Source organism: Clytia hemisphaerica, unplaced genomic scaffold (assembly GCF_902728285.1).
Source record: "Clytia hemisphaerica strain Z4C2 unplaced genomic scaffold, Clytia hemisphaerica genome assembly, whole genome shotgun sequence".
Lineage (NCBI taxonomy): Eukaryota > Metazoa > Cnidaria > Hydrozoa > Leptothecata > Clytiidae > Clytia > Clytia hemisphaerica.
This window is the reverse complement of record NW_027103394.1, coordinates 897,874-921,271: the sequence shown is the minus strand read 5'-3', so window position 1 is coordinate 921,271 and position 23,398 is coordinate 897,874. Positions and strand designations below refer to the sequence as shown.

General features: G+C 35.2%; 1 protein-coding gene across 2 annotated transcripts; it reads right to left on the bottom strand.

The window, feature by feature from the left end:
- Positions 1–2,221: 2,221 nt before the first annotated feature.
- Positions 2,222–22,264, bottom strand: LOC136824900 (outer mitochondrial transmembrane helix translocase-like). Of its 2 annotated transcripts, XM_067080876.1 has the most exons (12): positions 22,082–22,264; positions 17,815–17,853; positions 16,946–17,053; positions 10,909–10,978; positions 10,536–10,604; positions 10,234–10,322; positions 9,618–9,660; positions 8,841–8,921; positions 5,423–5,538; positions 4,402–4,452; positions 3,898–4,040; positions 2,222–3,530 (listed from the first exon to the last, which is right to left on the bottom strand). In XM_067080876.1, exons 1-12 carry the CDS (start codon positions 22,223–22,225, stop codon positions 3,395–3,397), a joined length of 1,089 nt encoding a protein of 362 aa, XP_066936977.1. In that variant the 5' UTR covers positions 22,226–22,264; the 3' UTR covers positions 2,222–3,394. The 2 variants fall into 2 exon arrangements, with proteins under 2 accessions (XP_066936977.1, XP_066936978.1); XM_067080877.1 differs by lacking the exon at positions 16,946–17,053.
- Positions 22,265–23,398: the final 1,134 nt, after the last annotated feature.

Genomic DNA, 23,398 nt, shown 5'->3' with positions numbered 1-23,398 from the left:
TTATTTTCAAAAATAATGAAAAAATTATAACTTGAATTATTTTTTTTTTAATTTTTATAGTTCCCAAAAATATTCGTTATGAGAAAAACATCACACAAGGTTGAAAAGAAAAGCAGTAGAATCCGGTAACAATTTTAGAATTCATCGGAGAGATTGATAGGCGCGAACAAATGCAGAAAATGTTTAAGTGTAGACTTTAAGCATTTAAATTGTTCCTGAGCTTCAAGCCTTGTAATATAGATGCAAAGGGCTTTTGAAGAGACAAGAAAAAAAGACATTAAAAGGCTACGAGTCACCGCTGCAAAGACATATTTATATCAAACTTAACTTGTTAAGTATTCGCTAGAGGTCTACTAGCTTTTACAGGCGTATCAAAAGTAACCCCCCCTGAATTAATCAAACAGATAAAAGAAAAAATAACAAAAAGATGACTTACCTCTAAAATTTCTTGGGTTTTTTCTAAATCCTTATCTAAATCACCGTTATATTGTTGCTCCTGTGAATTATCATACCCTAGATGATCAGGATTACGGTCATATTGCTGCTCCTTCGAATTATCAAACCCTAGATGATCAGGATTACGGTCATATTGCTTCTCCTGTGAATTATCATACCCTAGATGATCAGGATTACGATCATATTGCTGCTCCTGCGAATTATCATACCCTAGATGATCAGGATTACGGTCATATTGCTGCTCCTGCGAATTATCATACCCTAGATGATCAGGATTACGGTCATATTGCTGCTCCTGTGAATTATCATACCCTAGATGATCAGGATTACGGTCATTGCTGCTCCTTGCGAATTATCATACCCTAGATGATCAGGATTACGGTCATATTGCTGCTCCTGTGAATTATCATACCCTAGATGATCAGGATTACGGTCATCTTGTTGTTCCTGTGAATTATCATACCCTAGATGATCAGGATTACGGTCATATTGCTGCTCCTGTGAATTATCATACCCTAAATGATCAGGATTACGGTCATCTTGTTGCTCCTGTGAATTATCATATTGAGAAGAATCAGGTCTATTGTCATCTTGTTGTTCCTGTGAATTATCATATCCTAGATCATCAGGGCTACGGTCATCTTGTTGCTCCTGTGAATTATCATATTGAGAAGAATCAGGTCTATTGTCATCTTGTTGTTCCTGTGAATTATCGTACCCTAAACGATCGGGATTACGGTCGTCTTGTTGCTCCTGTGAATTATCATATTGAGAAGAATCAGGTCTATTGTCATCTTGTTGTTCCTGTGAATTATCATATCCTAGATCATCAGGGCTACGGTCATCTTGTTGCTCCTGTGAATTATCATATTGAGAAGAATCAGGTCTATTGTCATCTTGTTGTTCCTGTGAATTATTATATCCTAGATCATCAGGTCTTTGGCCATGTTGCTCCTGTGAATTATCATATCCTAAACGATCGGGATTACGGTCGTCTTGTTGCTCCTGTGAATTATCATATTGAGAATAATCAGGTCTATTGTCATCTTGATGTACCTGTGAATTATCGTATCCTAGATCATCAGGGCTACGGTCATCTTGTTGCTCCTGTGAATTAGCATATCCTAGATTATCAGCACTATTGTCAAGTTGTTGTTCCTGTGAATTAACATCTGGATCAAGTGCTTCGTCTAAATTATCATCTTTGTTATCTAACTCGTCCGCATATAGAGGGCTACCATCTTCTGGGTTGTAATCAATAATCCTACGGCCAGAGTTATCAGGATCCGGCGGCCGATCAGCATAGATTGAAAGTACAGCGGTGATAACCACGATTAAAAAAGCACGGAACAGCATACTTTCATAAATTAAAATTTAAATAATATAATAAGAAAAACTATTAAAAAATAAAAACCAAAACAAATTGTTGATTTGATGTGTTGATATCCATGGCGAAGTAGTTTCTAATAAACTCAAAGATAAAAACAAAACTGATTTAAAAAAAATATGTGACGTCAAATAATTATTATCTTTAAAGTGACGTCAGAATTTCTATTAATCATGAATTGACGTAATTGACGTCTAATAAAACCTGAATTATACTTTTGATTATCTGCGTATTTGTGAAAGACAGGTTGGGAAGCTATATCAATTTTATACCTTTTAAGAAGTGAATTTAAAAAGTTTCAAATTCTTGACTTTCCAAACGACACTTTCATTTTCAATTCAATTCACTTTCAATTTCACCAAAAACTAAAACTAAAAGTTCAGTGAAACTGCAGATCTTTATAAAGCCGGCACGGCTATCCAGAATTTTGTCTTGAACCTTTATGAGTACAAAATATAAAACATCACTAAAACTAATCTGGAAGTATAATTTGTTGTAGAAACGCACGCTGATTATAATGAAAAAAAAACAACTAAATTATGAACAAAATTTCAAATATAATATAAACAGCCTACCTAAATATATAATCTAATAAAATGCATTAAAATAAAAACAAATTTCGAACATCAAACTCAAAACAAAAGACTGTGTGACGGACTGTCCAGCATTTTCGAATAACTTACAATTTCAGCAGGAACTAATTTTCGCGGTCGAAAAAAGATAAAAAAAAAAACAATTTCAAAGTAATTAATTTTCGCGGGAAATTACAATGCCGCGAAAGAAAAAAAAATCGGGTGCATTCAAGTTGCTTCCTAGATCCCTTTGGTAAGATAGAATATGTTTACTTTAATGGGATAGATTTTCGCGGCGGATTTGGATGCCATCCGCGAAAATAAGTCTCAATGGTAATTTGGAAAGGCGTTATCCGCGAAATATTTTTGAAAAAAACTAAAAAAAATGCCAAATAACAACTTTTAAAATGTTTACTGGCATCAAAGAAGCGCTAATAATGCGTTTTTCAACAACCAACATGCACAATTTGGCAGTAAAATGCACAAAACCATGAAATATTGTCTTCTGATAATGTCATCCGCAAAATTAAGTCCATGCCAAATCTCAAAATTTCACGGATAAGCTCAACCGCGAAATCTAATCCCCGCGAAAATTTATCTCATTAAAGTAACAAGACGATTTCAGTAGTGGTCTTTTGTAATGATCAAATTTGATTACACCATTCAAAACAAAGCAATGTTTTATCTCGAACGAACTTTGATCTCACTTCTCAAATAAACCAGAACTTACAATACGTCCATTCCATCTCAACAATATATGATTTGCAGATACCATTGAGACCATTGATACAATTTTCCACGAGAGGCCGTTTCAACATAAAAACAAAACGTGAACTCTAAACTCTAAATCGTATAACATTCAATCAACATGAACTATCATCGTGCATTCTGGTTGGTTCCTTCCAAACTATCGTGAATTCTGATTGGTTCCTGCCGGACCAACGCGAGATCTGATTGGTTCCCTCTCTCTCTCCTTTGTTCAATCGACATCGTGATTGGCTGCCTGTTCCAACGGATGAGACGGTTCAAACAGGATGCGGTTTTTCTTCATTCTCTCTACAGCGGAGTTGAAATCGTTTTGTTCCAGTGATAAAAACATATTGTCATGCGATACTCTGTAGAAAAATGAAATACATTTTTGATGTGAAAAATTTATTTACAAATTTGCTTGTTATTTTTAAAAAAACTTTCCAATTTTGTCACATTTTTGGCAACCATCTTGAATTGTCCACTTTTTTGCCCCGCTCAGAGAAGTATTTGCCAAACCAGAAAGCACAATTTGGAAAATTGGAATTCATAATCATCTTCTGACTTACTACGTCGGAAATAATTCATGATATGCACCACTACAATGACTTCACGAAATTATGCAACTTTTCTGTTTTTGTTCCACCCAATACGTCACTTTTTTATTGGCTGGAAAATTTTAAAAGCTCTCGGAAGACTCTCCAGTAGTGCATATCATGAATTTTTAACACATACCCATCCATTGTAGCACAATCAATATCAATGACCTGTCTTCGCAAGCAATGCAGGGCAGCATATCGGCAAAACTCTTTCAGATCTGATCCTGCATAACCTTTGGTTTGAGAAGCTAGCTTATCGAAATCAACATCCTCAGATAACTAGAAAATGAAACAATAATTGAATTCGAACAGATAAGACTTTGGAGTTCCAATCAGCGAGAGTCAACAACTGTATGTTAAATTTTGTACTTGGCAAATGTAAGAAATAACTATGGTCAGAGCCCTTAATACACCTTTTCGACCGTAGCCACCAATTGCCGCTCGGGCATTTTTTTGTCCGCTTTATCCGACTAAAACCGTCCCAGTCCTTTTTTCGCACCAATAGACAATAGAAAAATGCGTCAAAAAAGGATTGGGACGGTTTTAGTGGGATAAAGCGGACAAATAAATGCCCGCACGACTACGGTCGAAAAGGTGTATAAAAAGGTTGACAATATTGGCGCAATGAAATTATTCTTACGTCTTCTTCAGCTAATATGATCTTCAGAATGGCTTTCCGTTGAACAAGCTCCTGCAAAAATTCAAGGATAAGAGTTGAAATGAAATAAAGGAAGAAATTTTGGCAGGAATTTAATTTGGCAGATGGCCGAAAAAGTTTTTTCATTCGGAATTTTTAAATTTGGCGGATGGCCGAGAAAAAAATAAATTGGGCGGGAATTTAATTTGGCGGTTGCAGGATGTTTAGGGTCAAAAAAGATAGGAATTTACTTTCAAACAGCAAATTAAAACTTGAGCCACATGCTTGCCTTTTCAACAAGAGTTTGCGATACGAAAAAAACCTCAGCCGCCAAACTCACTGACTTTGATATACCCTGAACCAAGCTATATCTATCCGCCATCTATGATCGGAATTTTTGGAAAAATGGTACCCGAATGGTAGCACTTCTCGATGTGAGTCAATTTGTAATTCGATAACATCTTTCATTTAAAAATTTGTTCACCGATATTGAGTAGTGCTACCATGAAGGTACCCCAGCTGGCACACAAAGTTGTTTAAACGTTAATCTAACGTTATATGGACGTTGTGAACGTTAGATAAACGTTGAAACAACGTTGTGTGCCGGCTGGTACCACTTTAAAAAAACTTCGATCAAAGATTTTGTTTGGCCAGATCTGTATCCAAGGTATATAAAGGTCAATGAGTCATGCAATATTATGAGTTAGTTCATCTAATGATTCCAGCTCACCCAAATAGTGACTTATACGCATGCGTAATTTTGCATTCTTTTAAACCACATGTAGTTAATTCCCGTGATAAACAAAGAGGAATGAATCTGTGGGTGTGGTACAGTCACTTTCATTCGGGGTTGTGGATGGCGAAATATGTCGTTCTTTGATAGTTAGGGTTAAGTTTTGTCAGTTCTTTTTGTCGCTTTTTAACAGTTATTTGTCGTTCTTTTTCGATGGTCTGGAAACGTTAGATTAACAGTCTTTTATTAAATTTGTTTGGAAACAATTCTTTTTCAAAACATTCATCTTACCGGTAAACCAATATGAAAACGACAGGGTAATCTCCTTAAGATGGCGCGATCTATATCGTGAGGGCGGTTGGTGGCGCCCATTATGATGACGTCACAACTTGTCTGTGAGAGTAACCCTGAAATAAAAACACCCCGTAGCAAATGAAAGATCGAGTGTCAGTCATTTTGGTTAAATCTTTTACAAGGACGTGTAATGGGCTCTTCCAGAAAATGTCCGTACATGGGGGTGGAGGATATATTGTCCAGGGGCAGCGAAAAATCCTCAAAACTTGCCTTGTCCGAGGGGTAAATTTGCTCTGTCCAGGGGTGATTTGGGTTGTCCGGGGGGGTCAACTGATGCTTGTCCGGGGGGCAAAAGTTACTTTGTCCAGGGGGGTAAATCACTGAAAATCGTTATATCCACCCCCATATTCAAATTTTTTGAATAATATATGAATTATTATAAAAGAAAGAAAATATCACTTTTAGACCCAAATTCTTCATATTCTCAGAGAAATCTTAAGCCTAGTTTTTTTAAGTTTCATGTTCATTTACACGAGCTATAAATTCTTAATTTTCTAAGACCATGTGTAAAAATTCAAAACTTTATTATTGTAGAACTCTGAGTTTCATGCGTACAATCATCAGCTACAGTACATACAAAATGATCTAATGTGTTGAAAAAATTACATCTTGAGAAAAAATCGTAAAGTCGTAAAAGGTCGTAAAAATCGGTGAAATAAATTGAAGTAATAAATAGAACAAAAGGAAATTCTCGAGTGTCCGTCAGTCTTTTGACTTGTAATTAGCCAGCATGAATTTATTCATATGTCGGCATTTAGAAACAATTTCTGAGCGTTTATTGAGAAGTTCGGGCTTATTTTCGTAGCGAAGAATTTCTAACTTTTCTTGCAAGCACAAACGGCAAACTTTCGAAGTGTTAGAATATGATTTTACCCGTTTCATGATAGACCATTTAAGATTTGGCAAGACATTTTTATCTTTTAAACTCCAGACGTACGTCGAAAGGGTAGTTTTGTTTTTGTATTTGACATTGGTGATGGATAGTTTATGCCCGTTATATCTTTGTTTGAACTCCTTCTCAGTGAGACCAATGTAAACTTTTTTCTCGTGATCTGGGGCAGTTACTTCGCATTTGTAAATTACAGATGTGGTTTGGCACTTGTTGTCTAACGGACATGACTTCTTATCTCGGCAATTACAACGCTCAGTTGTAGATTCGCTTTTCGATAATATCTTCTTGTTGTGTGCTGCAATAATCGTGCGGACGTTTTCAGTACACGAATAACTAATTTTGACATTGTTTTTGTTGAACACTTTATAGAGGTTGTTTGCTTTGGTGAAGTGCTTCGAAATCAATTTTAGGAATAATTTACCAATGTTTGTTGAAACATTTTTACTAAATGGTGGATTGAACCAAATTATTTTGCGCTACCTGTTGCGGTGAATGGGTTCAGTGTTGTTGCTATTGTTATTATATAACAATTGGGTATTCTTGTAACCACTAGTTTTTAGTGCCTGTTCGTATTGTGGTTTCGCTTGGTTGAAAATGGTTTCATTCGATGAGTTTTTGGTCAACCTTTTGTTGATCGATGATGGGAGTTGGTTAATTATATTGCTGGGATGATTGGAAGAAGTGTGAATGTATTGAAGCGTATCATTCGGTTTCTTGTACGGTCGGTATGTTCCAGTCGATAAGTCTAGTGTTAAATCTAGGAAGTCAACAGTTTTCAGGTTAATGTTTATCTCTATGTCGAATCCGATTGTTTTGAAAATGTCGATAATCTTTTGGCGTGTGGTTTCGGCGTCTTTATCTTTCAAATTATGGAAAATCATCAGACCATCGTCACGATATAAGCCAATATCGTGTTTGTTTGTGATTTGTAAGAGGTTGTGTAAAATATAAATACCTACAAGCTCACAAATTTCAGCTCCGTCGAAGCTTCCCATTGTGACGTCGAAGCAGTCGTGGGATTTGTTTTTCTTCCATGTTTTGTCATTCGAATAAAGAAGTGATTTGCGGCAGTGGTTGATTGTTCTAAGTTCTTTTTCGGTTATAGTTGTGTGTTCCATAGCAAAATTTAATGCATTATCTAATATACGTTTCGTTATATTTGGATAAAATTCTTTTATATCCATCTGAATGAATGAATGTTCGTTTTTATTATTTATCGAGGAAAACCACTCAATTACTTGGTCAGAGTTTTTCCATTGGTTTACGTTTAATTTGTTACGGAGGTCTGTATTGATACGGTCTAAGATGGATTTACTGATTGCACCAAGTTCGCTCTTGCAGGGATTGATGAGGCGACAAGGGTGTTTTTGATGAAAGTTCGGTTTGTGATCTTTCAGCGTGATAAATGCGGGTGAAGGAGCAAGGTATTCTGCACGATCGTGGACATTGTACGAGGTTGCTATACAATTGGCTTCACTGTTTATAGCGTTTTCGAGGTTGGTCGGTGCATGTTCATATTTTTTTGTGACGTTCTCGCGAAGTAACTTGTTGTGTTTCTCAGCTGACATAGTGTAAATGTTTGAAGTTTTATCCGCGAAGACATAAACTTTATCAGATTTGTTGATCGAAGTGACGTCTCGTTTCAATTTGTGCTGGAAAGGGTCATAATTGTTGCGGAATTCCAGGTGTTCGACCATATCAAATAATTGTGATTCGAAGTCTTCAAGTTCAGGACATGGTGGGGGTGTTTTTCGAGATTTGAAGCCATAATATTCTTGACGAACTTCACTTTCGGGTTGGTTGATCCAATACATTTTCCAACGCATTCTCTTTATAACTGCTTCAATTTTGTTAATCAATTTCAACTTGTACGATTCTTCATCAGGTGTTGGAATATTTTTCAACGAGTAAGCAAAGTTTATTTTTTCCATGTTGAAAACAAAACAAAGTGCTCTACCAGAAGGAGCTTTATATCAATATCATAAGTAAGACCATGTGTAGACATTAAAGTTTAGCATCGGTTCTAGTTAAGGATAACAAGTGTTCGTGTTGGTTTTGGAACGTTTAAGAGCAACGAAATAAACGGAGTTGTTCCGTTTGACGAAAATAGTAAAGCGTTTCGATCAGTTTTGTTTTGCAAAGTCTTCGTTTAAATGATGTTTTAAATTGTTGGTGTCTACACAGTATATACTTATATAGTTTGTTCTTTCGTTGAACGCGGTTCGTGAATTCTCCGAATGGGCTTTTCCAGAAAAAAATTTAATATGGGGGGTGAAGGATATAACAATTTTCAGGCTACTTTTGGCTCCCCGGACAATCCAAATTACCCCCGGACAGAGCAAATTTACCCCCCGGACAAGGCAAATTTTGATGATTTTTCGCTACCCCCCGGACAATATATAAGGTTAATGTTTTTCTTGAAAAATCTTTCCAACGATTCATAGAGAGAGAGTAACTACATACCATCCCATTGGCTCATGAACTGAGCTTTCATCATAGCAGTGACTTCGTGGTCATTCGATTCGCGTGATCGCAAAAATGAATCTAAAAGGCAGGTAAGGAAGAAATACAATCACAGAGATTCAATAAAACAAGTATTGGATAAGTAACCAAGATATGTTATAAGAGAGCTAGATGTTGAAAAGGCTGGTCCTGTGGCCCAACGGATAAGGCAATATGTCTATTTACAAGTCTTTAATAAAAGTATACAAAGTCGGATGCGTTAGTAGAAAAAAAATAATACCGAAGCTTTAATTAGACCTTTTCAAGAGGAAACTCGTGGAATCTCATTTTTGGGAAAATTCCCTTTCCCCGAAAAGGTCCTAAGGGGTAAGAGATTTTCAAAAATTCAAACTTATTTTCAGGCAATAACATTATATACATTTCGAAAGCTATACATAAGCTTTGAGTAGGACTTTTTAAACGAGTTCCTTTTGCAATAAATTTCGGGATAATTCAGACATAAGCTTTGTTGATTTATATATAGCAATTGCAAAATAGGGTTGAATTCATGTTATGCACTACTGCGATGTCTTCTGACATTACATCACGGACCCAACAGCTGATTGGTTGTTATTGACGAAAAATCAGTCAATACGCCACGTTCAGCCAATCAGCTGTTGGGTCCTTGGAAGACATTACAATAGTGCATATCATGAATAATGATGAGTGAAAAGGATTCAGAAAAACTTCTAGGAAGATTGAGGGGGAAACTCATAGAAATAACAAGAAGATCCATACCTATTTCGTCGATGAAAATGATGCAAGGTTGAATTTTCAATGCCTACGAGGTAAAACAAAACAATGAATTTCTGTTATCTTCAATACTAATTTGACAAAAACCATCGACATTCAACGTTTCTAATTTAGTGCTGATCAGTTCTCTCGAGATACACCTTTTTTATAAGAATGTCCTAAATCTTTCAAGCCTTTGGATGTTCTTAACTTTCAGAGTTAAGCCTAAAAATGTTTTCATAATTTTCTTATTTTCACTATTGTGCGAGTCTTTCTATACATACTTTCCAAAGAGCCTTTTAATGGTAATAATGTTATTTTTAATTTACTCTTGATATTTTGCCTGACAAAGTATTCTTATATATAAAATATTCAATTAAACGCGTGTATACAAAGATCAACTGCTGCTATCCAGCTTTTACACTAAGAGCACAATAACTGAGAACAATTCAAGCCCAAGAAGAAGTTCATTCTTTATTTGCTGTGATGTCAGATTTTGAATTTAAAAAATGTCTTGACGGTAGTTGAAAAAAAACATAATTTCATGTAGCGTGTATTTGAACAAGATGGAAATAAAATGTTGGATAATTAGAGTATAACACAACGCAGTAGCGAAACATACCAGAGAAAAGACAGCATTGGCGAGTTTTTGCGATTCACCATACCATTTATCTGTCAAACTTGACACATCCAAATTAATAAAATGACAACCTGAAACGATGAAGTGGAATGAAAAGTGACAATTTGCTATTATAGAATGGAGTGAGAGTTTTTTTAGCGGGTAGCCGGTCTAATTCTCAGGTGGAGCGCAACACCGAGCGAGTACATTCACAACTACAACACCTACATTCGAGTTATAGAGGTTCAAGTTAAAGAGACTCTATTTCAATATTCAGTGAGTTCAATTCCAGCCAACTTACTTACCAGCCTCTTTTGCGGTTGCTCGTGCAATCATTGTTTTTCCACAGCCAGGTGGTCCGAATAATAAAACGCCTAAAGAAAGATAACACGATAAAAGCTCTACAATGATAAATACAACTTTTTTTTTCAAATATCCAAAGTAAGCACTAGTAAAGTTTAGACGGCTCACTTTTCGCCCTGCCTATTCTAATTGTTAATTAAGGTGAGTAGAAAGTTTGCTGTCTAAAGTCAATGCAATGCCCTCTTTTGGCGTCAATGCAATGTCTTCTTTCAATCTTTTTGAAGCAAAGAATTTAACTGCCCGCTTTGTGCCTACTTATACAATTGGTACTACTGCAACGATAAATATAATGATTCGATATGAAAAACACGAAACCTTTAGGAGCTGAAAGAAGATTTGATGTTTGGAATAATGCTCTTCTTTGTAGAGGAAGGATGACCGTTTCCTAAAAAAATAGAAAACTTTCCGTAAAATAGACTTTTCCAGAAAAAGAATTTACCCCTGCTGTTGAGGATATTGATTTTTCAAAGTATCGAACCCCTGGATATCCTACTTTATTAGTAAAGACCCCCTGGATATCCACTCTTAAAAATATGCTCAACCCCCTGGATATCCTTCCTTATAAAGATGCTTACCTCCTGGATATCGTATCCTTTACTTGAAAAGACACTTTACCCCATGGATATCCGCTCCCTTGTAGATATTTAACCCCCTGGATATCCACTTTTGAACAAAAATCGTTAACCCCCTGGATATCCGATATCCTCAACAGGAGGGGGCACGGACTTTTTCTGGAAAAGCCCAATTCCCACTGACGTTTATATACCCTTATAGTTCCTCAATCCCGGCCGAGCAAAATCTTTGTTCAGAGTTTTTTGAAAGTGGGTATCCTAATTGTAGCACTAATTTTTAAGCAGAAAATTTCTTTGATTTACAAATCGGGCCATATCGAGTAGTCAGTGGCGTTGTGGCAGGGGGGCCGGGGGCCATGGCCTCCCCCAGCGGAGCTTTTTTGAAGGGGCGCCGAAGACCAAGGGAAAAAAGAGCCAAAAGATTTTTTTTAACGCCCCAATCTTAAATATCACACTTTATGCGCCTTAAAATGGGCCGCAAGACCAATTTTACTGAGATAGTTTTAAATTACTTGCAATTTTTTTCGCTCGCTTCTCTCGCAATAAACTTATTTGGTAACTTCTTTGCAATTTACAATAGTGGCCAAAAGTAATGGAATTGCTTTAATTTTCTATGACAATTGCCACTCTCCCCCTCCACAATGTTGAATTTGAGCATGAGAGACCTCAAACTGACTCAGCAACATTGTAGGTAGGGGGGTCCAAAAATTCCTTTTTTTTGAAATTTTGATGTTTAACCATCTTTTTTAAATTAATTTTTCATGCTGATTCCGAATTTGAAATCCGTTTTTCCATATCTCTTATCCCTGGGCGGCTACCGGAGACTCTTTTTTCGGAAAACCGCCCAAAACCACTAAAAGTCAATTTTTTTGAAATTTTCCATTATGAATAGCTTTCTAGTGATGTGATATCTTTTTTAAATCAGTTTTTCATGCTGATTCCGAATCTGAAATTCATTTTGTCATAGCTCTCACCCTTGGCCTGGTATAGGAGGCTGTTTTTTTACTAAAATCTTCGAAACTAAGGAAAATTGATAATTTGAAAATGTTTCATTTTGAATGAACTTTGAATGAAAAATGTAATGGTAACTACTTATTTTAGATCAAGTTTTCATGTTGATTTCAAATTTCAAATTAATTTCTGCATATCTCCTGCCACTGACCTGCTACGGGGCCGGCTACATGAGGTTCCTTATTCAGAAAATATTGCAAAAAATGTGCAAAAATCGATATTATTGAAAGGATATTTCCAAGCTTTTAGTTTGTCTGTGGCTTTTTGACACTTGGCTAATGTTATACATTCATCGTCATAGGGTGTCTTATTACTACAGTATATAATTATCCAATGAGCTAACCCTTTGTACTGCTGCTATGAATTTATCTGCTCAACTAGTCATGAAGCAAAATTCAACCTGCTTAGAATCTCGTTTAAACTATCTTGAGCTAGTTAAATCCTTTCAAATACAATGATTCCCTAAATTAATTGACCATTGAAAAGTTGATAATTGTTTTTAGGAAGCCTTAATCATTTAAGGGGTAAGTTAAAATTAAAATCACTAGACTATACAGATAGCTAATATAGAATTTTTCAAATAACTTTAATTCAAACAAGGCATACAAGAACAGGTTTATAGTGAATCTATTGAAAGATACCAATGTTTAAGAAATATAACCTATTCCTAAGAAGTAACTTCCAAACAAACGGACCAATATGAAAGCATTTACATGGTTGTCTCCCAGGAAAGGAGGGACGTTTTACTACTTAGAAGTTCACAAGATAATTTAATTTCTCAAAACTTTTTTCTAATTAACTTCTCAAAGAACCCTTGTTTGAACAGATAGTCATATTTGTGGAAGTCCTTAATAAATGACACCAATAATATTGTAATTAAATCAACAGCTTAAGGTCTGATTTATTTTTTAAAAAGCATTAGTTCTTCAAATCTATTTAAGCAAGTATTCAAGGGATGGATAAAACAATAGCGCCTTTTGATTGGTTCAATAAACAACTATTCGAATGTAGGATTTTTAGATTCTATCTATTCGGTATAAGGTCTATACATCCCTATGATTTTCATTGTAACTTAACCTTTCAAACAATGATATACGGCTTGTTAAAGCCAATATCAACTTATGAATGTCCAATGTGGACAATCATTGCATTTGGAAGAAGTTTACTAGCTCAAAATATTTTTACCGATTTGATTTTTACATTTTTGATTATATTCTAAGCAGACAAATTAAAAGCAGCTCAGTCCATAGGGTTGCATCATTGCATAAAGTACTAAAAACTCTTTGTAACAAGGAATGTATAACCAAATGTTTTGATAAATGGAATCCAAGTACAACAATCTCCTTCAAAAAAATATTCATTTCAGTACATTTTTGCGATATTTTCAGAATAAGGAACCTCATGTAGCCAGCCCCGTAGCAGGCCATGGGGATGAGATATGCAAAAACTGATTTGAAATTCAGAATCAGCATGAAAATCTGATCTAAAACTAGTTGTTATCATTAAATTTTTCATTCAAAGTTTATTCAAATTCAAACATTTTCAAATTATCAATTTTCCTTAGATTCAAAGATTTTAGTAAAAAAACAGCCTCCTATACCAGGCCAAGGGTGAGAGCTATGACAAAATGAATTTCAAATTCGGAATCAGCATGATATAAGATAAGATATCACATCACTAGAAAGCTATTCAAAATGGAATATTTTCAAAAAAATTTAGACTTTTAGCGGCTTTGGGCGGTTTACCGAAAAAAGGGTCTCCGGTAGCCGCTCAGGGGTAAGAGATATGGAAAAACGGATTTCAAATTCGGAATCAGCATGAAAAATTAATTTAAAAAAGATGGTTAAAATTAAAAAGTGTAATTTTGGACCCCTTCCCCTATTGTAGGGAGGGCTACAGGAAAAATCAGTAGAATGTGTAAAATTCCATTTACTTTTGGCCAGGATTGTAGCTAATTTACAAGTTTTTTTGTGTACAATATAGCATTATTATATGAAAATTTAACTGCGCCCCAAGACCAATTTGCTGACGACAATATTGACATCATAAAACATCAATTCTTTCGCTCGCTCCGCTCTCATTACACATTACACATTGTTTCTTGTCACTCTAGCAAGTGTCAAATTTGTCTATTTTTATTTATTGATTTAGGGTATTATAGCAGTCGATTTTCAAAACTTTTCTAGTCGGCCCTTACCATGGCGGGGCCTGCTTTTCCCTTTTCCATTCATCAAAGATACATCTACTCCTATCCACTAAAAATTTCCTTCCTCATTATGCCTAGGCAAATGAATTAGTAAAAGTTTAGAAACTGGTGGGTGGGGACGCCACTTTGGAAAATTGGGGGCGCCCTTTTTAAAAAATTGACTTTGGCCCCTCCAGAAAAAATTTCCCACAACGCCAATGCAAGTAGTGCTACCATTAGAGAATCACTTTTCTAAAAATTACGATCAAAGATTGCGGGCATAGCTTTTTTCAGAGTATATATAAAAGTCAGTGGTAATTCCACATATAGCTTGTAAAACACATATTGAGAGAGGACAATATTTTGAAAACGTTGGGGTCTTCTAGTCTTGATTACCAAACCACTATTTTTTAACACAAAACGTAGGAGCAATCCGGAATAAAAGTCAAAAAGAAGAAAAAAAGTCGTACGGGAAGTTGGAATAGTGGTAATTCAAACACTCGAAAAGTAAACAAGCTTCTAGGTAGGTTTTTTCTACTACTGTAAAAGAAGCTTTTTAGTAAAACTGATGGGCGATTTGCGCTAAATCTGTACCGTGTCCCGTCCGAAATCATGAAAAATAAAGTTCATTTTTTAAACATAACTCTACTTTTCTATGACAGTCTATAGCCTATATTTCATGGAAATGTACCTTGACACCACCTTTTAAGGCCTAATAATAAAGATATAGGGGCTCATGGAGCTGTTAGAGCGTATGAAAATGGTAAATTTGTGGTAAAAAAAAATCAAAACTAACTTGCACTGGAGAGAGTATCACATATTATAAGGGTTGTAACAGGTGATATTTAAGTATCACTAAACTTAGGTGAAATCCTTTTTTTGTTGTAATTTTTTAATTGGCATGTAGATATCGAAAATGATTTCGGACGGACAAAATTTGCAAAACTAAAGGCTAGAATATATCAGAAAAATGTATTGAGGAAGTAAGGAAGCTGTAGAACAGCCTGGAATTGTTCGTATAAAGGCCTTCCTCAAATTAGAATAGATCTTAAAAATCTGTATCACCTTTTTCATCTTTTTTCAGAGTGATTTGCACTAAATTTTTCCTGTCCCGTCCGAAATAATTTTCATAAAAATCTGTTTTATTTCAAGTTTTGCTAAACTTTTTGTTTCTACATATTATCAGTAAGTATACAAGTAAATATACTACTATTCCAAATAGAAAATACTTGAGAATCTTCCACTCTTTTTGTTCCAGTAGTTGTTTTAATACAATACCTATTTTTACAGGAAAATTGTCCCGTCCGAAATCAATTCCTATTTTCAAGGTTAAAATAAAGGTATAAAAACTTACTTCAATTGGCCTGTTTGAACATTTTTCTTACCACTAGGTCTTGCTAATAACTTCCTGAATGTTAAACATTCATTTTATTACAAATTGAAACATATTTGAAAAGTTATGATTTCGGACAGGACAAATGATTTCGGACGGGACATTTTTTCTAGTACCCCTGGAATCAAATCTGAAGAGCTTTGAATCTTAGATTTACTCAATTAAAATATGCTCTATCCTAGATTACAATATTCAGCCATTCAAATCTTTCTACCCTGCAGAATTTCAGAAATATTGTCAATCTTATTGTGATTTCGGACGGGACATTTTTTGGTGTCACTTCCAATCACCAATGCACTGGGACCTATAGAATGGTAACCTAATGCTAAAATCATACTTTTGACAGGTTTTCAAACACATACAGGTTGAGCTTACTCTCAAACTTAAAAAACCTTCAATAAACGCTCTTAAAATAGGGGCAATGTGCAATGATTTCGGACGGGACACATTTTGGTGTCAAAATGGACGTAAACAGAAAATCACTGCTAGAGCAAGATGGAAAAAAGGTTTCAAAACACTTTTTTTGTAGAAAAACACATGAATAAATTGCCTATATGGAAAATCGAAATTCCAGGTCAAATACCTTCCTGGAAAGAAAGTGCTACCATAAAACTGAAGCATTTTTTTGCTAAAAATTGCCAAAACGAGGAAAAATTGACACAAAATTTATGATTGCAGACTAATGATAGACAGTTAAAACATAAAATTTTGCAGAACGTGTACCATTACCAAGCTGTATCTGATGAAAAAAGAAAAAAATCATTAACACTTAACCTTAATGAGATATATGTAAAAAATGATTTCGGACGGGACGGTACAGATTTAGTGCAAATCGCCCTGATGTTAATTAGTAGTCTAGCTCTAGACTAGGGGTCTTCCCAAAGTACTTAAAGGCTTTATTTTTACATAAGTATTCCTTTTCATATCAGACACATGTTTCATATCAGGACAGTGTCTGCCTATTATTACATTATGCTGATATAAGCAAAAAAATATTTTTCCTTTCTTGTCAATCCAATGTGAAAAAGCTTGTGAATTAAAATTGATGAGTAAGCTATGAATATAGTCGAGGCTCTCTAATTTGACGTTCTTTTATTCGATACGCTCCCTTATTCGATGAAAACCCAATAAATTCCCTTTTAAGATCGAATTAGAAAGCGTCAACTGTAATCACGATAAAAGAGTGTGTACCCTCATTTCAGAGATGACAGAATCCAAACCACCAATGTCGTTCCACGTGTTTGGTAAGTTTAATGGGTCAATCAAAAGTGCAGCTATCGTTGTTTCATACTCTGTTAGCTATACCAAAAAAATTGCTTTCAATACACCTTTTCGACCGTAGCCGCTAATTGCCGCGCGGGCATTTTTTTGTCCGCTTTACCACCCTAAAACCGTCCCAGTCTTTTTTTCGCATTTATAGACAATAGAAAAAGGTGTGAAAAAGGTTTCGATCGAGTTTAGGGGGATAATTCAATAATGGAATGGGACACGCCTGACCGCACGACTACGGTCGAAAAGGTGTATACAAAGATCTACGAGGATCTACCTGGAAAAACATCAAAAACACAGAAAACCAAACGCTCTCAAATATCTTTTTCCCTGTTTTAATAATGCAATGCTGCTGTTCTATTTATTACAGGCAAGGAAAGAACCTCATTGGCATTATAATAAACCGTAAATTTTTATGAATAAAACAGTAAAATGTCTATGTTTACAAAATTCAGTGTATTTTGTCCTTTCAACATAATAATACTAATTTTTATGCAAATTTTGAGTGTCCTTGGCCTCCAGTACAAGATATTTCGTAAAAGTAGCATCGCTTTTACTGTATTATGATTTTTTAAACCCACAAAATCGCGTGGAATTGCTGATTCTTAATATATTGAATCTACTTAAAAAGATGAGAAATTCGGCTTGAAATACCCGGTAAAATTTGCAATTTGTGACAAAAAATGGCATTTTCACGGTCATTTAATGTCATGAGTCAGCAATGTTGAGTGATTTTGTGAGTTTTAAATCTTTTGAAAATCAACCCAGTTAAAATATGATTTATCTAATACCTCTGTCTCAATACCAAGTGATTTGGTTATCTTTTCCGCCTAAAATGAAAATAAAGAGTGGAAAATGGATTTCTCAGTTATCTTATTTAGTTTAGTAAGCCTTCTATTTGTCCCTCTACAGCCGATTATTATTATAATTATAAATGCATGCACACAAAGTTGAAAATTATCATATAAGATCATACAATGTGCCCAGGAAAAGAGACAAAAATATTTGTTTTTAGGAAATGTGTAATTGATTTATTAAGGGACTAAAATCATCAAAAAAATTGACTAAAAAGCTTTATTCATTCTATAGTAGGGTCATAGTTCGACCCCCTCCCCTCTCTACTGAGCGCTCCCAAATGTCATTAAAAAGGGCAAGAACAAAGTGTTTTATAAAGGGGGTAAAACGGAGTAAGGAGAATAGTAAAAACAGGAGGGGTATTCATAAAGCGGTAAAAAGACCAGATCTGCACCAATAAAACTAGTTCCAAACAAGGTTAAATATAGTGAGCTTCAACTCAAGATAGATGTATACATTCTTTTCTGGAAACACTTAAGCTTAGTACTCACTTGTTGAAAAAGTGGTGTTTAACACTTTAGTCGCACGCGTCTAATGATAAACGCAGGCGTTTAACTTTTCAGATCATCTATGTACTCAGTAGGAGCTCTTTAGCAAAGAGAAATAGTAAAAGAGGGGAAAAGTGAAACGAAATCGAAAGTAAAAACCAAAAATTACAAAAGAATTAAAAAGATTTAATCTTGTTTACATTGCGGTGCCTTTGAACTTTAAACTCACATATCAAAATTTTTTGATATGCGCGTTTAAATATTTTTTTTCTAAGTTCGATAAACGCCGGCGTTTAACATTAAACGCAGGCCTATAAATTAAACGCGGGCCTATAAATTAAACGCCGGCGTTTATTGAATGTACTCACTAGTGATCTTATGGTTTCAGATGCGCGCGTATAAAGTTATACGTCAGCGTTTAGTGTTAAACGCTACTTTTTCAACAAGTGAGTACCAAGCTTTAGGGCGATTCTACTCAAAGTTGTACATTGTCCTTTCCGCAACAGTTTTTGATATAGCTATTCAAGGAGACAATCTGGCAGGAGTTTTATTGGCTTAAAGCTTCTACTTTACATGTGCCCCCATGGGAAATTTTGTCCTTTCCGCAACACTTTTGTTGTTTGAGTCAGAAAATTGTTTCTACTGTTGCTATTCCACCCAAAACAGGTTTTTTTTAAAAGCTCTTCTATCTAGCATTGACAGAATCTTTTTTAATTTTAAAAGGATGCTGTACTTGATCTAGAATTCATACATCTTTGGATGTCAATAAGCCATGGTCCCAAAATCTGTCCTTTCCGCAACGCTAAACATTTGTACACAATTTTTTTCCATGGGGGGTCGGGGCTTGAATTCTTTATTCAGTTTGCTAGCATTCTTATAAAGAAATTATTTTTATAAGTTTGGTTTCTGAATGTTGTGTTGTCCACAAGTAATCAAGGTTCAAACATGATGTCCTTTCCGCAACACTAATGTCCTTTCCGCAACACTTTTTTAAAACTGAATTTCTGAGTTAGTTTGGTATGTTTTTTCGATGTTTTTAGGTTTTTTGGACTACTTTTAGTTCTTCCAATGTTATTCTTTTAATTTTGAACTTTTCATGAAGACATTGCATTGCTTTCTGATTTGTAAACATTCAATTTTGAATGGAAAACGTTTGGCGTGCAGAGATAACTTTTTGTAAACAATCAAATATGAAATTTGATGTTGTGATGATAGTTCATTTTCTAAAGGTTTTAGCCTAACACAAATTGTTTCATATTTAAAAGTGTATCTTTTTCTTTAGATTAAATATAATAGTAAAATGGGTAAAACTAGCACAGAGAGATCAAGAGAAAAAAGAGCAATTATTTATCAGAACAAAAGGCTACATGGAAAGTTAAAGGATCAAGATCGCGAAAGAAAGAATGCTGCAAACAGAAAGGCAGCTTAAGACAGAAAATCTAACGAGAATGAAGTTGTTTAGGGTTGTTAGCGTTTGGGTTAGGGTTGGCAAAGAAAAACTATAGAGCAAAACAGAAAGAGTTGAAAAGGTTGCAAACCAGAACTGATAAGACTTTTTCCACTCCACAAAAATCTATTGTAAAGAATAAGATGAGACGCTTGAGAAGATCTTATGAAAAAAATAATACAAGCACCGGTGAACGGTCATCTTCATCAAATAATGAACACTCCTCTTCTTCAACAAGCTCCAGTACCCAAAATGAAGCAGTGGAGCCCAAGTCCATCTCAGAAGAAGAAAGTAAAATCTAAACTGGTGCATGATGGTCTCCCAGTTGGGCTTTAACACCAAAATGAGGCAAGAGCTTGGGGTAAATCTTTTGAACGTTTCATTTAACTCAGAAAACGAAGCTTTAACTGAGTTACAAGAACTAGAAGTTTTTTCCACGAGATGATGTCTCACGTATGTGTACGGATACAAAAAAATGAAGAAAAACCCTGCAGATCCCGACGAGATCCTGTCCCTCAGATATCGTTTGTGTTCAATTTCTTCATTACATTATTATTTGAGAAATTCAAGGCTGAAAACTCCAACGAGTGCATTTTATCATATTTTTCACAAAATCGCCCTTTCAATGTGGTGAAGCCTAACATAAACGATTGGGGAACCTGTCTTTGTGTAATGTGCTTGAATCCCGAAATAAAACTTGAGGCACTAAGCAAATTCACAAAACGCACTGACATAAGATGGAATGACACTATGGATTATCGCAATATTGATGAGCTTGTCAGAAAAGTTAAGGATCTTAACTTCAGTGCGCCTATTACATTTTCAGAATGGCAGAAAATTGAAACCACGAAGAAAGAATAAAAAGAAGGTTAAAGAAAGTTAGCCGTAAAGTTCTAGTAACTTTAAGTTTCACCAATTTCAAAAAAAGACTTCTCAACGAATTGAAAATAATGCATGACCACAAGTCTCATGTTCACTCGCAATACAAAGCATTTAAACTTGCAAGAGAAGAGGCCCAATCTAAGTCTGACGTTATCACCATTCAGCTCGAATGAAGAAAAGTCAGCGTATTATCATGAAGATACAGTTTGCCTTCACCCAATGTACATATGGTTCGAAATAAGCAGATATTCTCGTTGCGCCATCAGTGATTGCACTGACCATAAAGCTCCTGCAGTCATGACAAGCATTCAACCAATTCTTGATGAACTAGTGAAGACTGGTGCTAAGAAAATAAACTTTATTTCTGATTCGCCAACATCTCAGTACAGAAACAGAACCATGTGCTGGTTATTACATTCATATTCTGAATAATAAAATTGATATTAAATGGATTTGGCTTGAAAGTGGACATGGTAAAGGTATCCCAGATGGCATTGGGGCAACAGTAAAGAAAGCTCTTAAGGACATCTTATCATTCAATCCAGACCAACCAGTCTACACCGTTCACGATCTTCTTATTCTGTGTAACCTTCAAGAGTCTGTTCCCTCTAATTTTTGTCCTTTCCGCAACATTATTTGAGAACTAATTTATTTTATTTAGGAATACATAAAAAGTCATACTTATGATTTTTAAGCAATTTAAAAGTGTAAAATTGAATACTAAATACTTTAAACCATGAATAATTCTTTCTTGACAGTTTTTGAAAACAGTTGCATACTTAAATTTTCAGATTATGTCCTTTCCGCAACAGTTTGGTAAATTTTGATAGTGATAAGTAGTTTTAAGAGCAGAAAACAGTTGTTCTAAGTTGGTAACCAAGCTGGTCTTTATTTTGACCCAGTCTTGATGTTCCCCATTCAACAGGAAATTTTAAATGAGCTAAACTTGGTTTCAATAATTTCTTAACAAAAATTGATGACTCTACGAGAATGGTAAGGAAGGACTTAAAATTGTCAGAAATCTTTGGGGCAGACTTCAGATTCAAGAAAGACAATACTATAACTAACTTTTTAGGGCAAAATATTAGTTCCTAAACCAATTTGAAATTTGGCATTTTGGTACCCTGTTGCGGAAAGGACATGTACAACTTTGAGTAGAATCGCCCTTTAAATGTTTTATTACATTAGTGTTTCCGTTTCATATCAGACACATAATTCATATCAGGACAGTGTCTTGCTATTGTTATATTATGCTGAGTATAAGCAAAAAAAATATTTTTCTTTTCCTTTTTCTGTCCAACTTTGCTCCACATTCGTATCAATCCAATGTGAACAAGCTTGATGAGTAAGCAAATGACATCACTCTTAACAAAACCTTTTAAATACCTGTTTTTGAGCTGCCTCTTTTTGTTTGCTGGTGGGATCCAACACTTTTGCGATCCATTTCACACCAAAGTATGAGAGTACAGCAAAAACAACCAATTCTATTCCAATGGCAGCTATTTGCCCATTAGATGGTTTATTTGTCATTTTTACAACAAATAGGTGTTGTTTTTTGATTTGCTAGAATCTAAATATTGCAGGATTATCATTATTTTTAAATAGACGTTTTTCATAAGAACATTCAAAATTTTCCGGAGTGCAGCTAAAAAAACACCATTTTTCTCTCCAGAAATTTCGGAGCTCTTCCAGTGCTTCCGGAGCAAGTGATTTTTAACACATTCTAAACCTAAAAAACCGCTTAAACATGGTTACAAAAAATATTCAAAATATATTGATATGAAGGTTCAGCCATTATAATTATAATGAAATTGAATTTGTCACATTATATTTGGAAGTATCACTGGTCGAAATATCGAAAAAATTAAAAAATGTGAGGTTTAACTTCCATGAGTCAGCTGATTTTTTAAAAATTAATATGCGCGTGTGCAGTTAGTTCTCACATGATTAGCACAGCAAGCGCTACCGTAATTATATCGCGGATATCTTCTCCGAAACGTTCCGGAGTTCCGATGCAGACCAATTGCCAAAAGTCTACCTCCGGAACACAGACCGGAAGTGCTCCGGAATCTTCCGGTGTTCCGAAGCATGAAAAAAAACGATACTTTTTGCTCCGGACGTTTCCAGAGCAGCGGGAGGGTCCTTTTAACATGGAGTATTTTAGCTTGCATTTTGCTCAGGATTCCCCTTAGCAACTGTAGAAATATATACTGAAATATTTTCAAGTTCACGGGCAAGGGTAGTTGAACCAGACTGGGGATGCGGCACATCGAATCAAAGGCTGACAATCATTCCCTCTTTGATATCTTTTTAAAGTCAAATTATACTTCGTCAACTGCTCTAACTTGGGACGATTGGTCGAAACATGCAGAGGTGCCAACTCTAACGCATTGAGAGTGAGGCTCACGCATTTCCAGACTGTCTCACGCAATTTTTGAAAAGTTTGATTTCTCACGCATTTTTAAATTTTGAGAAAAATTTCCTCGTTTTTCCGATTTTTGGAAAAAAATTTCCCCGATATTCCGATCTTTTTGGAAAAATTTCCCGATTTCCGATATCAGAAAACCGGAAAAACTGGGTTATGAATTCGGATTTTAATTTTTAATTTTTATCTCACGCAAAATGAACATCTCAAGTCAAGTTGGCAGGTCTGAACATGGAATGGTCGATATCTGGTCTGTATTTTCACTTAGGCCGACCCTA

Coding starts and splice junctions, on each gene's coding strand:
- LOC136824900 (XM_067080876.1), bottom strand. CDS start 22,225: ATGACAAATAAACCATCTAATGGGCAAATAGCTGCCATTGGAATAGAA. Junction 17,854..22,081: donor AAGAGGCAGCTCAAAAACAG/GTATTTAAAAGG, acceptor TTTTCATTTTAG/GCGGAAAAGATAACCAAATC. Junction 3,531..3,897: donor GATTGTGCTACAATGGATGG/GTATGTGTTAAA, acceptor ATTTTTCTACAG/AGTATCGCATGACAATATGT.